The following is a 16,118-nucleotide window of genomic DNA, read 5'->3' as shown; positions in this document are numbered from 1 at the left end:
GAAACTTCAGCTGTCTCTGCTCTGCCATTACCCCCAACAGTACCCCCCTCCAATCTACCTGGGAAAACTTCTCTCTCATGCTTCTGTAATTCCCTTTATTCCAATGTGATACTGATTCATGTGACTTACGCTTCTCCCTCTTAAATTGCAGTATGAATTCAATTATATTATGATCATTGCCTCCTAAGGGATCCTTTATGTTAAGTTGACTAATAATTTACCTAAAGCTTTCTAATAAAATCTGGATTGTAACACAACACCCAATCTAAGACAGCCTTTCCCTGAGTAGGCTCAAGCACAAGCTGCTCTTAAAAGCCATCTTGTAGGCATTCAACAAATTCCCTCTCTTACGATCTGACACCAACCTGATTTCCCCAAACCCCTTGCATATTGAAGTCCCTCACTGCAATTGTGACATTACCCTTATTACATGCCTTTTCCAGCTCCCTTTGCAATCTCAACCCCACATCTTGGCTATTATTTCGAGGCCTATATATGATTCTCATAATGTTTTTCTTTACTCTTGCTGATTCTTACCTCCACCCACAAAGATTCAACGTTCTCCGAACCTATGCCATCTCTTTCTAAAGATGTAATTCCATCTCTTAGCAATAGAGCTGCACCACTGCCTATGCCTTCCTGCCTGTCCTTTCAATTAAAGTATATTCTTTGATATTAAGCTCCCAACTATGGCTGGCTTTCAGCCATGATTCAGTGATGCCAACAATGTCAAATTAACCAACGCCACGAGTTCGTCCACCTTACTTTGAATGCTATGAGCATTTAAATGCAGCACCTTCTGTTCTGCTTTCTTAGCCCTTAAGCGTTTTGCCTCTGTGGTACAACTTACCTCTTTGCTCTGTCTTTAAGGAGAAGAATGAACCTAAGAACAATATTTTAAACTTAAAGAAGGGCAATTATGAGTGGGATTTTGTGTGCCAGAGTGAATGGGGGAAATTATGCTAAGCAATCAGTCATATTTTCTGACAACTGTGCAGAAGGTAATTCTGGCTATCAGAGTAATCCCATAATTCCCATTCCTCCATTTGTTTCCCTGTAACCCATTTTACTACCAGCCACCTACAGTTCTAGTAAATTAAATTAACCTAACAAACGAATGCCTTTGTGACATGTGAGGAAGCTGAGATCTGGGGAAAATTCACGCAGAAAGAACATGCAAGCTCCACACAGATAACACTGAAGTTAGGATTAATCCCCGGTCTCTGGAGTTGTGAAGCAGAAGCATTACCTGCTGCACCAGTGTTCTACCAGCCAAAATGCAGTGACAGATATTTAAAGGGACTTTTCAGGCAATACTGAATAAATATATTACAAGAAATAAAAACTTGATGGGCAGGATTCATCATCCATGGTCAAAGACAGTACTGAACTGAACAAAGAACCATATTATTGTGAGAATTGAGGTGGCAGATTGTAGAATATATATAAAACAACAAATTGACTAGAAGGCTAACAAGAAGAAAAGCTAGAATGTGAAAAGCTAGAAGGCTAATGAGGAAGGAAAATGTGTGATAACAGTAGCCAGAAATATGAAGACAGATAATAGGAATTTCTGCAGTTTTTTAAAAAGCAAATGAATAAAACAAGAGCTGATCCTATAAAAATTAAGTACAGGGAATTAACAATTTTAAATCAGTCTTCATTATTGGAGATACAAATAACATCCTAGAAATTATTATAAATCAGGAATAGGAAAAAAGGCATGAACTCAGGAAAATGTAACATACTGTACATTCACCAGAATAATAATGAGACTTAAAAGATTAAATTCTAAGAAGTTAAACAAACTGCAAATTACAAGCCTTCACCACTCTGTCTCAACTGACGTGTACCCTAATCACAGCTTTTGGACTACATCATATCTGCAGTGTATTGGAGTTTTCTCCCACAGAGTGGCGAGACTCTGTGATACTCTACTGCAAAAGCTGTGGGGGCAAAATCTACAGAGGTTTTTAAATACTAGACAAATAAATTTTGAATTATTAAGGAATTCATGGCTATATCAGGAAATGGCACCAAAGAAGAGGTGTCATGTAGGGAGTGATCCCTGTGGAAAATAAAGTGAGGGGGGGAGGGAAAGATGTGCTTGGTGGTGGGATCCCATTGGAGAAGACGGAAGTTATGGTGAATTATGTGCTGGATGCAGGCCCTAGTGGGATGGCAGATGAGGACAAGAGGATCCCTATCCCTGGTGGGATAGTGGGAGGATGGGGGTGAGGGTAGATGTGCATGAAATTGAAGAGATGCGGTTGAAGGTAGTGTTGATGGTGGAGGAAGGGAAGTCCCTTTGAAGAAGGAGGACACTTACTTCATTTTGGAATGAAAAGCCTCATCCTGAGAGTAGATGTGGCGGAGATGGAGGAATTGAGAGAAGGGGGTGGCATTTTTACAAGTAACAGGCTGGGAAAAAGTATAGTCCAAGTAGCTGTGAGAGTCAGTGGGTTTGTAATAGACATCAATGGATAAGCTGTCTCCAGAGATAGAGACGGAGAGATCAAGAAAGGGGACGGAGGTGTCAGAAATGGACCAGGTAAGTTTGAGGGCAGGGTGGAAATTGGAGGCAAAGTATATAAAGTTGATGAGCTCAGCATTGCTGCAGGAAGCAACATTAATGCAGACATCGATGTAGCATAGGAAAAGTGGGGGAGTGACACCAGTGTAGGCTAACTTAGACTGTTCCACATAGCCGTCAAAAAGGCAGGCATAGCTGGGACCCTTGTGAGTACCCATGGCTACACCTTTTGTTTGAAGGAAGTGGGAGGACCCAAGTGAGAAATTATTGAGAGTGAAGACTAGTTCCACTAGACAGAGGAGGGTGGTGGTGGAGCGGAACTGGTTGGGTCTAGTGTCCAGAAAGAAAGAGAGCTTTGAGGCCTTTCTCCACCATCAATGCTGCCCTCAACCACATCTCTTCCATTTTGTGCATGTCTGCCCTCACTCAAACCTCCTGCCACCCCACCAGGGATAGGGGTTCTCTTGTCTTTACCTACCACCCCTCTGGCCTCAGCGTCCAGCACATTATTCTCTATAACTTCCGTCATCTCCAATGGGATCCCACCACCAAGCACATCTTTCCCTCCCCCCCCCCCCCCCCCACTTTCTGTATTCCACAGTGATCGTTCCCTATGCAACACTTTTGTCCATTAATCTCTCCCCACTGATCTCCCTCCTGGTGCTTATCCTTGCAAGCAGAAGAAGTGCTACACCTGCCCCTACACCTCCTCTATTCAAGGCCCCAAACAGTCTGTTCAGGTGAGGTGACACTTCACCTGTGAGTGTATTGGGGTCATCTACTGTATCCAGTGCTCTCAGTGTGGCCTCCTGTATATTGGTGAGACCTGACGTAAGTTGTGAGACTGCTTCACTGAGCACCTGCACTCCGTCTGCCAGAAGAAGCTGGATCTCCCAGTGGCCAACCATTTTAATTCCACTTCCCATTCCCGTTCCAATATGTCTGTCCATGGCCTCCTCCACTGTCGTGTTGAGGCCACACTCGTTGGAGGATCAACACCTTATATTTCGTTTGTGTAGCCTCCAACCTGTTGTCATGAGCATTGATTTCTCAAACTTCCAGTAATGGCCACCCCCACCCCCCATTCCCATTCCCTTTTCCCTCCCTTACCTTATCTCCTTGCCTGACTATCGCCTCCCTCCGGTGGCCCTGCCCCTTTTTCTTTCTTCTATGGCCTTCTGTCCTCTCCTTTTAGATTTCCCCTTCTCCAGCTCTGTATCTCTTTCACCAATCAACTCCCTAGCTCTTTACTTCACTTCCCCTTCCCTACTCCCAGTTTCACCGATCACCTTGTATTTCTTCCCTCCCTTCCCCCCACCTTCTAACTCAGACTCCTCATCTTTTTTTCCAGTCCTGATGAAGGGTCTTGGCCCGAAATGTCCACTGTACTCTTTTCCACAGATGCTGCTTGGCCTGCTGAGTTCCTCCCGCATTTTGTTTGATTTGTGTACTTCCCATTCTGCTGCATATGCACTGACCAGGGTCATGACCCTATCATGCAGAACCTTATGTCATCCATTTTTTGAATAATCTCAGATGTTTACAGTGCAATCAGTTTAACCATGAAATTTCCTTGCTCTTCATTATATTTTCAGTTTATTCCCCAAATTATCTATTTTCTCAGCTAGCATCAAATTCACAGGGTTTCTAGCCATGTTTAGTTTAAAAAAATGGTAAATTGGTTTATTAGTGTCATATATGTGGAAGTACGGTGAAAAACTTTGTGATAAATATCATCCATACAGATCAGTGCATTGAGATGGAACATTGGGAGCAATAACAAAATGCAGAATCATGTGTTACATTTAGAGAGAAATTGCAGTGCAGGTAGACAATGTATTCACCACCCTTCTTTTGAATTTTGTTTCCATGTTGCCTGAAGTTGAATTCTTATGCCTTTTTATTGTGTACTTTATTTTGGTGGTTCGTGGAATTCCCCATGCAAAGAAACAAGAAATAACTGCTTTCAATAATTGTATGACAGGTTCTCACAAAATGCCTGTGTGTCCTGCAAGATGTTGATGTCCTCAAACTGAGGAAACAATATGGAGTAACTGAAAGTGTGCAGCACATGATCGGTTGTCTCACATATTACTTGGCAAAGGTACAGTACTTATATTGGTCAATGCATTTAGAAAATGTAACTTGTATTTTTGGCAGTCACAATGACATGAATGTTGGAGGGCCATTTAGTCCCTCGATGTCTTTCTTACTTTAAGTCTCTCCAGCTACTCTCTTATATCCTTTTCCTATTTGTGTAATCGAACTCTTAAATCTCTTTGTGTATTCACACATGTGAATATGTGTGATCTTTTTAATACATGCAGGTAATGTACTTTAAATGTTAAAAGTGTGTTATTGGCACTGTTTCGGCTTCCAATAATGGAATGTTTTTCCACCAAATTTTGCACTGAGATTGCTGCTATTGATTTTGAATTGGAAGTTTCAATTACACACACATTTTTCAATACTTTTTGAGATAAACCTTATGCCCTTAGCCAACTTAACTTTCATTGGCAAGCCCATTATTGCAATATTTGAAGCATTTGAACGATAGTTTCATATTAACAGGCATTACGATGTTGGAAAGAAAATGATCTTGCAGTAGAAGTCACAGCAATTGGAAAGCAGATTCTGCTTTCAACACTTCACATCACTACTGTGGAACCAAAAGCACTAGGAAACATGGAAGATGTTGGACCAGTACAAGAACTAAATGTAAATACTCTTTAGTTATAAATTACTTAGTTATAAAGTGAAATTTGTAATTAATATCTTATATTGCTGAAAAGGTGATGATTTGTGAATAATATATATGGTTATTTTGCAAGTTGGCTAATAACTGAGATTGAATACGATAAACTATAAGTTGAAATCTCAATAGAGATGAGAAAGAATTTCTTTAGCCAGAGAGTGGTGAATCTATGAAATTTATTGCCATGGACAACTGCAGAGGCCAAGTCATTGAATATATTTAAACTAGATATTGATAGGTTCTTGGTTAATCAGGGTGTTAAAGGTTACGGGAAGAAGGCAGGAGAATAGGGTTGAGAGGGATGATATATCAGCCATGATGGAATGGCAGAGCAGACTCAATAGGCTCAGTGGCCTAATTCTGTTTCTATATCTATGGACCGTATGATGGTCAGTGCAATTTAACTTGCATTCTTCAAAAAGAGAGAAAAAGGGAAATTAGCTCACTGGAGGCAGATTAGTTTGATATATCATAGTGGTCAGGAGATTTTATTACCAAATTCTGCTAATTATCTCACCATGTTGTAAGCTAGGAAATTTGCATTTAATTAAGTAAATCTGTAAGAAAATAATCTAACTTCAAGATGGCTTGATGGAAGTAATTTGCTGTTCTAGTTTGTATCAACAGTGATGAAGTTAACTCCTTGAGAAACACACAAAAACTGCTGGGGGATCTCAGCAGATCAGGCAGCATCTATGAAGGGAAATAAACAGCTGATGTTTCGCACCGAGACCTTTCATCTGGTCTGGAAATAAAGGAAGCAGAAGCCAAAATAAGAAGATGTGGGGAGAGGAAGGAGTATAAGCTGGGAGGTGATAGGTAAAACCAGGTGAGGAGAGACCTGGGTGGGAGAGGAAGGGATAATGAAGTGAGAAGCAAAGAAAGGATAGCTGGAATAGGTAAAGTGCTGAAAATGGAATCAGATAGGAGAGGAAAGTGGACCATGGAAGAAAGGGAAGGAGGAAGGGAACCAGTGAGAGGTGATGGGAGGTGAGGACAAGAGAAGAGGTGAGAGAGTAACCAGAATGAGGAATAGAAAAAGAGAGCAGGAAGGGCAGGTAGGGTGGGGGAGGAAGAGGGAAGAAATTACCAGAAGTTGGAGAGATCAATATTCATGCCATCAGGTTGGAGGCTACCCAGATGGTATATGAAATATTGCTTTTCCAACACCAGGAAAAGGCAAGTCTTTTGTGGTGGACAAAATTTCATCCCCCCACCCAAACTCCCCCTCACCTGTTCTCACCTATCACCTTACACTCATTCCCCTCTCCCAACTTTCTCATTCTGTCTTCTGCTCCCTTCCTTTCTAATCCTGATGAACTATCTTGGCCTGAAACATTGACTGTTTATTCCACTCCAAAGTTAACTCCTCACTGTTTTCAGAAGGGGAAGTAACTGATATTCCAGAAAATAACACCCACATCTGAAAATGGCTTAAAAAATTGCTTGTTTGGAAGTCAGTTAGAACCCAAGATCCAAAATAAAAGCAGTCAAAGATGAATGGGTAATCAAGGATGAGAGAGATATAATTTATACCTTTTGACTTTTATGGTCAAGTGCCTTATAATGCTAATGTCTTCAGAAGTTCAGTGTGCCAGAATCTTTCTAAAGCTAGGGGTGATCAAAACAATTGCAAATTCACCAACTTGTATAAACATATAATTTGTTCAGGACAAATGGCCATTAATTCAACTTCTACACTGAGTTATCACAGTGAATCTGTGATAGAGTTAAAAAGTTCAAAGTAAATTTATTATCAAAGTATATATATATTACCATATATGACCCTTGAAATTCATTTTCTTGCAGGCATACTCAATAAATCCATAAAAGAATAATGGTGGGACCAACGTCCTGTGTATATTTCAATGAAAGACTGCACCATCTTTGTTGTTCAAGCTGTGTGCAAAAGACAACAAACTGCAAATACAAGAAGAAATAAATAATAATAATAATAAATAAGCAATAAATATCTAGAACATGAAAGGAAGAGTCCTTGAATGTGAATCCATAGGTTGTGGGACCACTTCAATGATGGGGCAAGAGAAATTGAGTGAAGATAACCACTTCGGTTCAAGAGCCACACACAGGAAATGCTGAAGGAACTCAGCAGGCTAGCATTGGCAGACTTTCCCTTGTTTGTGATTGGTTCAGGAGCCTGATAGTTGAGGGGTAATAACTGTTTCTGAACCTGGTGGTGTGAATCCTGAGGCCCCTTTAGCTTCTTCCTGATGGCAGTAGCTAGAAGAGAGCATGGCCTGGGTGAACAGGGTCCCTGGGTACGCTTACTTTAAGATTCAGAGCATTTACAAATTCGAAGATGATACCACTGTTGGTAGAATCACAGATGGTGATGAGGTGCTATACAGAAGTGAGATAGATTGGGGTCATAACAACAATCTTGCACTCAAAGTCAGCAAGACTAAGACATTTTTATGGACGTTGGAAAGGGGAAGTCAAGCATAGGTGCACCAGTCCTCATTGAAGGGTTTTTCTTGGAAATTGTGAGCAGATTCAAGATCATGGGCGTCAATATCTTTGACACTCGATCTTGGGCCAGTCACATAGACACCACCATGAGAAAAGGCACACCAGTACCCCTATTTCTTAGGAGTCATGGAAGACTGAGAAATTTCAAAGATATACAGTGGAAAGCATTCTGACTTGTGGCATCATGGCCTGGTATAGAAAGTCCAGTGCACAGGAACGCAAGAGGCTACAGAGAATGATGGACACAAATTAATTTTCATGGCATTTAGACACTATGTATGCCAATGACAATAATGAACTTGAATTCACTCTAGCTTCACTTCTGAAACTAGAGTAGATGTGTGCATGCATGTGGATGGGTGGATACCATTTTATGAGGTGTAATTTAATAGTTTGAAAAGTATGACTTATGTTTATCAAAGTCTCTTTCAACTTCATTACTTCTTAATATGAATGCAAACAGCTGGCAATCTTTTCACCCCAAATATTCTTGTATTTTATTTAATTAGAAGAAACTGGAAAACACAGCTGTTGGGGAGAAGTTAGCAATTAACAACTCTTTAGAACAACAGGTGAAGGCAATGAACAAAGGCTTGACTAATCTGATGAAAGAAGGTAAGAACATAAGTTTTCATTACTTTCTAACAAAGCTTGATGTCAACCAGTGTACTGTTGTAGTATCTAAGAGGAATTTCTTGTTCAAATGTTATGGAGTTATGGAGTTAACTGTAACTCAGTCTCCCAGTTTGACAATTGTGAACTAAAATCACATTCCAGAAAGCTGAGTACAAAACTGAGGTTGACACTTCAGTTCAGTACTGGAAGAGATCTGCACCATAGAACATATTATTTTGCTGATTGAATGTTTAATTGACATTTGTTTATATTGTATCAAGTGTACCAACAAAATTTTACTGCACAATTGGGAAGAGCAAGTTCTCCCTGGTTCTGCTAGTCAATATTTCATTACGTATCAAGGATCATGATACTGAGCTGCCTCTTTGCTGCTGTTTGTGACACCTTGCAGCATGCTTATTCGCTGCCTTATTTCTCACATTTCACAAAATACACCATCCACTGCGGAGTCTTTATTTTGGACATTCTAAGATTGCAGGAAAATAATATATAATTCCATGACTTGTTTTCTTTTAATCATTCTTTATAGCTGTGATTGCAATAATTCAATGTAGGAAATCTCTTCCTTTTTTCTTACTACGCTGTTTCAGTAAAGGCAGAAGAATTGACCGAGATCGGATCCTCTACAGCACTTTTCATAGCTGTTTCATTTGGATCAATAAATGGTGCTTATCGCAAAGGTAAACAATTTCAATTTGTGGCGCATTAAATTATTTTAAATTATTTTTGAATATTACTCAGTAAAAGTTTATACCTTACGTCAGTAAAAAGTTTATATCTATGAAGGCTGAGTGGAGTGTAACGTTGGCATGAGTTGGGTTTAAGATCTAGTTACTGAATAGTGAACTGCATTTAATGTGATAGTCAGAAAAGTGGAATATAAATGGGAAGGTCTTTGATCACTCAGCAATTTGTTTCCTGGTATAGCACAATTGTCTTTTCAGGAAGTCAGGAGACCAAACTTGTATGTAGAATATTTCACCTCATAAAATAGCACAGTTTGTATTGATTTAGAGGCTTTAATGTATAAAACTGTTCCAAATGTTAGAACCCTTGTTTGTACAGTCATTAAGCGAAAAACATCCTCCTGGTCTAGTGAGACCTCACCGACCATCAAGCATCTATTTTGTACATGATCCTAGGCTGTGCTATTTTACTATCTCTGCATGGTCTCACTCCACTCTCTTAACCATTTCAATAATTCATCTGCACACTTGGGGTAATTTACAGTGGCCACTAAATCTACCAAGCAACTTGTTTGGATGAAATTGGAGTGCCTGGAGGAAACCCACTTACAGAGAGCACCAAAGATTAGGGTTGAAGCTGAAGCTGTGAAGCAATGGCTCTTCTAGCTTCATCACTGCTGTACCATACCAAGTATTGCTGACCTAACCTGTTAAAGAACAAAGAACAATATAGCACAGTACAGGCCATTCGGCCCACAATGTTGTGCCGACCCTTAAACCCTGCCGCCCATATAACCCTCCGCATTAAATTCCTCCAGTTAGAGACGGGAAACTTCATACTTTTATGTATGAAAGCCCAGGTTCCATTTTGAAGCTGTTTTCTCTGTCTTTTGAGGAAAACTCTATTCCTTCAAAAGCCAAATGAAGATTCTCCTTTAAAGCTTCAAACCTGATCTTAGTTCCAACCAAAGTGTTGGCTGCCTCAGATGGTATTATGGTGAGAGTTCACCAGATTGGTTACAGATCTCAGCCCCTTTATGTTAATTGATGCTGAATTGCAGAATAAAGATACTGTTATAAATGTTACTAACTTAACACTAAATTTTATTTGCTTCATGTTTTTCTCAGTGATTGTCAAATTGACAGAATATCCATGTTGAAAGTATCATCTACTGAAATTTGATCTTGTAAAGAAACATATTGTATCATTGTTACAGTAATGCAGCTGAAAGGTCAAGATCGATTTCTGGAGTCCTTCGTCATACTGATGCATAGGTTAATACGAGAAGAGAATTTTAAACCAGTTTCAAGATGGGCGAATGAAGTTGTTGCATATATAAAAAAGTAAGCACATTGTTATTTAAAACAAATACAACAAAAAATCTTGGAAGTAGTCAATCAGACAGGCAACAAACATGGAGCAAGAATCAATTAACATTTCAGATCATTAACCTTATATTAGAGCTGGGCATCTGGCTCTTGAACTATTTATTAATGTTGACTGAATTGGAAAATGAACTGTCCAATATTTTTTCTTGAGTAGAACATTTTTTCCAAGGAAAATAGCCTAATTATTTTATTATTATATGTAGCTAATTTTTCCATTTTGTTAGGAAATATAAATTTGTTATCAATGAACGCATGTAAACACAAGAAGTAAATTAATGTGGATTAGGGTCAAATGGGAACACTGAATATTAAAACCCTGAAACTAGGTTCAAACTTGTTTTGAATTCATTATTTCTCAAGCCCAGCACTTAGGATGTTGGTTGATCATTGAAATGCTCTCAGGAGTGTCTGCCTTAATTTTAAATTTACTCAGAATTGCTGGCAAGTATTTGTAATAGCATGGTCTAAATTTCAGGCAGATGGCAAGAGTTTCCTCCAAGTCCACAAGCATATCTTGTGAAATCTGTTCCCCAGACTCAATGATCTCCCATCAACACTCCCATACAATTATCCAGCTGCCTTTCAATTTCTTCTGGGGTTTTCCTTATCAAATTTCTACAAACCTCGATTATCATGCCCCTCCCATTTCTCACCAGTCATCATTTCTTTAGGTCTGTTTTTTCCTGGCTTTTAAAACTTCTGGATCACTGATTTGACCTCCACCCTAACCCCCCATCTTTGTCATCTTTTCTCTCTCTCTCCATTCTGATCCTTGTCTGATGTCTCCCCAGTCCCCAAACTCTTCCCGACTCTAATTTCCCAACCCTTCTGATTTCTTATAATCCCCTTTACCCTTCTATTTGGTCCTTAATGATCCCAGTATTCCCAAACATACTCTACCATCCTCGTTTAATTTTATGGAGCAGAGGAAAATTGTCAAAGTGCTTTATTTGAATTCATGAAATAAATTGTAACAAATTACAACGTACAGTACATGTATTATTGGCACAATTAAAGTCAATTACCTATGTTCTATTATTCCTTGCAAAGTCTTAGTTATGAGATTCATATAGGCTGAGAATGAAATCTATCATGATACTTGATATTTTGGGACAATGGAAAAATTGAATCAGGAGGAGGATTATCTCTAATAATGGAAGATCACAATGGACTGGTGGTTAAAAATGATCTTTGATCAAAAACAGGTCAAGACCTAGAATAATTTTGATAGAGGGAAAATAAAACAAGGAATTGAATTACTTTTGGGAGTAGTTATTAGGTCTTTGACAGTGGCTACAGTTGAAAAGAGTCATTTTAGAAATTGAGCAATGATATTGCAGTATCCATGGGTGATTTGATGTTTATAAGTATGGCAAATCCAATTTGCAAAGGCAGTCTTGATGAACATTTCATGGAACTCGTTTTGTGGACTCACCCAGGGGAGAAAAGTGTTTTATACTGTTATGTATAACTCGATGGGATTACTTAGTAACCTATTTGTAATCACTAATAAATGAGCATTGCATCGAATTTTATATTGAGTTTGAGAATAGCAAACTGAAGTCCAAAAGTAGAAATTAAACTCAAGTAACAATGCTCTACTCATGTTTGAAGTGAAGCTTGGTTAAAGTGGATTAGAAAATTAGATTAAAGGTTATAAAAGTAGATTAACAGCTGCAGCTATTTAGAGAAATATTTTATAATTCTCAACAAAAATTATTTTGAGGAATTTCATGATATCATCCTTTTGCTTTGGAGTTTGACCTTATTATTGGGAGCAAGTACCTATTCAAAACAATTGTTAACTTCGATTGCTGAAATACAAACCAACGTTTTCTTTCAACCAACTAGGCGGAACAGATCTCTTCTTGGCATAAAGAAATCTGAGAAGAAAGCAACCAAATTGCTGAAAAACACAGTAGTTGTGGTGGAGTATCATAAAGTAAGTTACAGCTGCAATACTTAGTGATTGTTTTCAGTTTCACATAAGTCAGTGTGAATTTCTTGCAAAGGACAATCAGTAACATGTTTTATTTCAAGAATTTGGAGAAGCTGAAATCCATAGAGAATAATTTGGAGTTGTAAAATCTCTGTACAGTAATCAAGGAAACAATAATCGTTCAATGCAAGTTGGCTGGAAAAGTACTCCATTTTCACACTGGAAGCAAGACATTAAGACAGATAGTTGAAAAAGTTATCTATGGGGCAAGGTTATGAGGAGTCATTGAATTGAACTGGGTAGAATGAGATTGTGGAACCCATTGAATCTGTACTATTTTGTCTCCATTCCCTTACATTTTCTGTCCCTTAGATACATACCTAGTTTGCTTTATAAAATCTATTGTTAAATCTGTTTCTGATGAGTGATGTGTTCCAAATGGTAACTATGAATTAACATTTCCTTATTGGACCAGTCAGTCATCAGAGACAACTTTGCTTTATTTAATGTCTCTAAATCTTTCAAAATTTTAAGCACTTGTTCCAAGTCTTAACATAAATCTTCTTCAAGGAGGAAAGCTAAGTTATTCTTGTCTAACAAATTATCCTCACAGCTGTTCTTGATGATAAAAAACAATAACCTTTCTGGTACATACACACCCTTTGTGTCATGTAAGGGTGTGAATTGATGTCATATTTCCAGGTGGTCCAGAAGGAATATATTTAAGTTTAGCTGAATTTTCAGCTTTTGCAGTTGTCACCTCCAATTACAAAGTCAAGGATCTTGTATGCTTTATTAACTAGAAGGCAAGAATGATTAAGTGTAAGATCACACCTAATGGGAAAGGAATGAAATGCTGTATTGTTTTCCTGAAACGCATAGATTTAGGGGTGATATAAGCAGTTTTTTTATTTTGATGAAAAGATTGGAAAAAGTAAATGAGGATATTTATGGCAGAGAAAACTAAATGCCATCAGTTTAAGAGGGTACCCAAAAATTAAAATGGGGAACTCAGATTAAAAATCAGTTTACTGTAAAAGATAAAATCATTATCATTGGAATTGGTTAGTAAATAATTTTGTACAGTTGAGGGAATGCTGGAATAAACACAAGAGAAGGGACTAGTTGGGCTAAAGATTCTGGTTTAAGATGCTGCTGGTGAAGCACAGCAATGACTTCCAGGTAGCAAACAAAACAAAAGAATTACTGTATTAATTACACTTTTTCTTGGATACAATCTCTGTGATCAATAGCTTGTAACTCCTCTTTTGGAGCTGAGGTGGTACTTTTGGGTTGTGAACTGAAGTCTTGAACATGCAAGATGGTTGCAGCGTGGTTTATCCAGGCCGAATCGAGATGGCTTAGTCCAGGCACGAGAGTGAGAAATGAGCCAATGTTTGGTCATTACTGGAGTGGACTTGGAGGCAATTCAATGTGGCTGAACTGAGGTGAGAGGAACGAAGGCAATGCAGAGTCAAGCTGGTGGAGCCTGGACCCGAGAGCAAGGAAAGAGATGAGGTTTGGTCAATTTAAGCACTGGGTCAAATAGGAAAGGTCGGGAATGGGTCAAATTGAGGCAGTGGGGCTGGACCTAAGAGTGTATCGATGTGGCAGGGCCTGGTCTGAGACTGAGGACTAACCCCAGGTTTGGATGATTTAAGCACTGAGCCAGATTGCAAAGGTCAGGGTGTTGGGCTAGAGGCGAGGGATGGGCTGATTCAGCTCGCTGTTCCATGAGGCTTACTTGTCCCTGTGCTGAACTGAGGGTGTGGCCTGCAACTAATGGGCCTCTGAATTGGCTGCAGTGATGACAGGTTTTGTAGCTGTGGACTCACTTTCGTGAACTTCAGTTCTGAAAGTCATTTGCTTATTTTTATTGTTTGCACGATTTATTTTTTTTACCATTGGGTGTTTAATGGTTTTCTTGTTTTTAATGTATATCATACACAACAGAGATCCCAGTGTGGATCCCTGCAGAATGTCACCAATCACAAATACAAATACAAATACTTTATTGTCACCAAACAATTGATAAACTAGAGCGTACAATCATCACAGTGATATTTGTTTCTGTGCTTCATGCTCCCTGAAATACAAAAGAAAATTGTGGGCAGAGTGATCCTAAAGCCCCTCTGCTTCAATCTGACTAGCAGCCCAGCTCTTTTCCCACGCTTCCTCGGTAATTTTTGCATCTTTCCAGATTTCCATTGATGCAGTGTGTTATTGGCAGCTCTTTGAGATTGGTGGATGCCACCTGTCGGGGGCCCGGGCTGTCGATCGGGTCGGGCCCTGAAGCCGACACTTAATCCCGGAGGGCTGGGCTGCCGGCTGAAACAAGTCCATGAACTGTGTCATGGTTGCGGAGGCCTCCGCTGCAGCCGAGCCCCGGGCTCAATTTCCGAGGTCGGCGGCGGAGGCCTCACTTCCGGCAGCTGTGGATGGCCACCAACGGGGCTCTATGGTGGTCGCTCCGGGGAAGCTTCTGGGGTATCTTGAGGTCTCCGACATCACTTCTGTGTGCTCGTTTGCTTTGGAGAGGTGCTGGTTGGAATGGGCCATGCCTCCAGGTGTTCCTACACGGTAGCAGGCCGCAGGTCTCCAGGAATGTGGTGGACCTCGGACCAGGCCTCAACAATCGGGTCCAGGTACGGTCTGGAGTTGAAGCAATTCTGGTGTGTCGATGATCTCCAGCTGGGTCAGTAACTTTGCCAGGGTGTTGTTGATCTTACTAGATGTAGCAAATTGGAGGTTTAGAAGGGTTTCTCGGGAATAGGATAGTGTAGAGGGCCGTTTGCTCGGCAGAGCACGTGCAGAGTCGCCAGTTACTGGCGCCATCTTAAATTAACAGACTTCCATCCAGAGTAAATCCAATCAGCAACAACCCTCTCTCTCTTTTTGCCAGCCAATTCTGAATCCAACTGGCCAAGTCACTGTGGATCCTATGCATCTTAATCTTCAGGGTGATACTCATATGAGGGACCTTATATTACTAAAATCCATGTTGATATCATCCACAACTTCAAAATTCACCTTTGTCATTTCCTCTAAAAGCTCCAACAAGTTACTAAAACATGACTTGCCCTACACAGAGCTATACTAACTGTCTCTAATTTGGTCATAGTATACCAAGTGCCTCTTATTGCAGTTACAGGCTTCAAATAATGCTTTGTTTCCCCAAGTTGAAGTTTTAAAATAATTCTATTAGCAGTCTTTATATATTTCTTTGTATGCTTCTCCTTGGTCTCAACACTGTCATCCCCTTGAAACTAATCACTAAGCACCAAGACCTAGGCCTTGATACCTCGTTGTGCAACTGGATCCTAGATTTTGTCACTTGCAGACCATGATCAGTACAGATTGGGAACAATATCTTCTCTACAATCACCTCAGCACAGGTGCACCACAAAGCTGTGTGATTAAACCCTTGTTCTACTTGTTTGGTGCTTATGACTGTCTGGCTAAATGCAGCTCCAATGCCATATTTAACTTTGCTGGTGACACCACTGTTGTTGGCTGAATAAAAGGTGCTGATGATTTGGCATATACGAGGGGAATGGAAATCTGATTGAATAGTGCCACAACAACAAGCTGTCATTCAATGTCAGCAAAACCAAACAGCAGATTATTGATTACCGGAAGACGGAACTGGATGTCTGTGAGCCAGTTTTTATCAGGGGATTGGATCAGAGG

General features: G+C 39.8%; 1 protein-coding gene across 1 annotated transcript in view; it reads left to right on the top strand.

Annotated features, from left to right (window-relative positions):
- LOC140738179 (cilia- and flagella-associated protein 54-like) overlaps positions 1 to 16,118 on the top strand; it is a 127,722-nt gene that overhangs the window by 38,521 nt on the left and 73,083 nt on the right. Inside the window, exons 12-17 of the mRNA XM_073065296.1 lie at positions 4,518 to 4,637; positions 5,105 to 5,251; positions 8,288 to 8,393; positions 9,005 to 9,094; positions 10,318 to 10,444; positions 12,341 to 12,431. Of these exons, the coding sequence (XP_072921397.1) occupies positions 4,518 to 4,637; positions 5,105 to 5,251; positions 8,288 to 8,393; positions 9,005 to 9,094; positions 10,318 to 10,444; positions 12,341 to 12,431 (681 nt within the window). The remainder of the gene's footprint in view (positions 1 to 4,517; positions 4,638 to 5,104; positions 5,252 to 8,287; positions 8,394 to 9,004; positions 9,095 to 10,317; positions 10,445 to 12,340; positions 12,432 to 16,118) is intronic.

This window comes from Hemitrygon akajei, chromosome 14 (assembly GCF_048418815.1).
Source record: "Hemitrygon akajei chromosome 14, sHemAka1.3, whole genome shotgun sequence".
NCBI classification, from domain to species: domain Eukaryota; kingdom Metazoa; phylum Chordata; class Chondrichthyes; order Myliobatiformes; family Dasyatidae; genus Hemitrygon; species Hemitrygon akajei.
The sequence above is the reverse complement of the archived record's forward strand: the minus strand, read 5'-3'. Positions and strand labels throughout refer to the sequence as shown.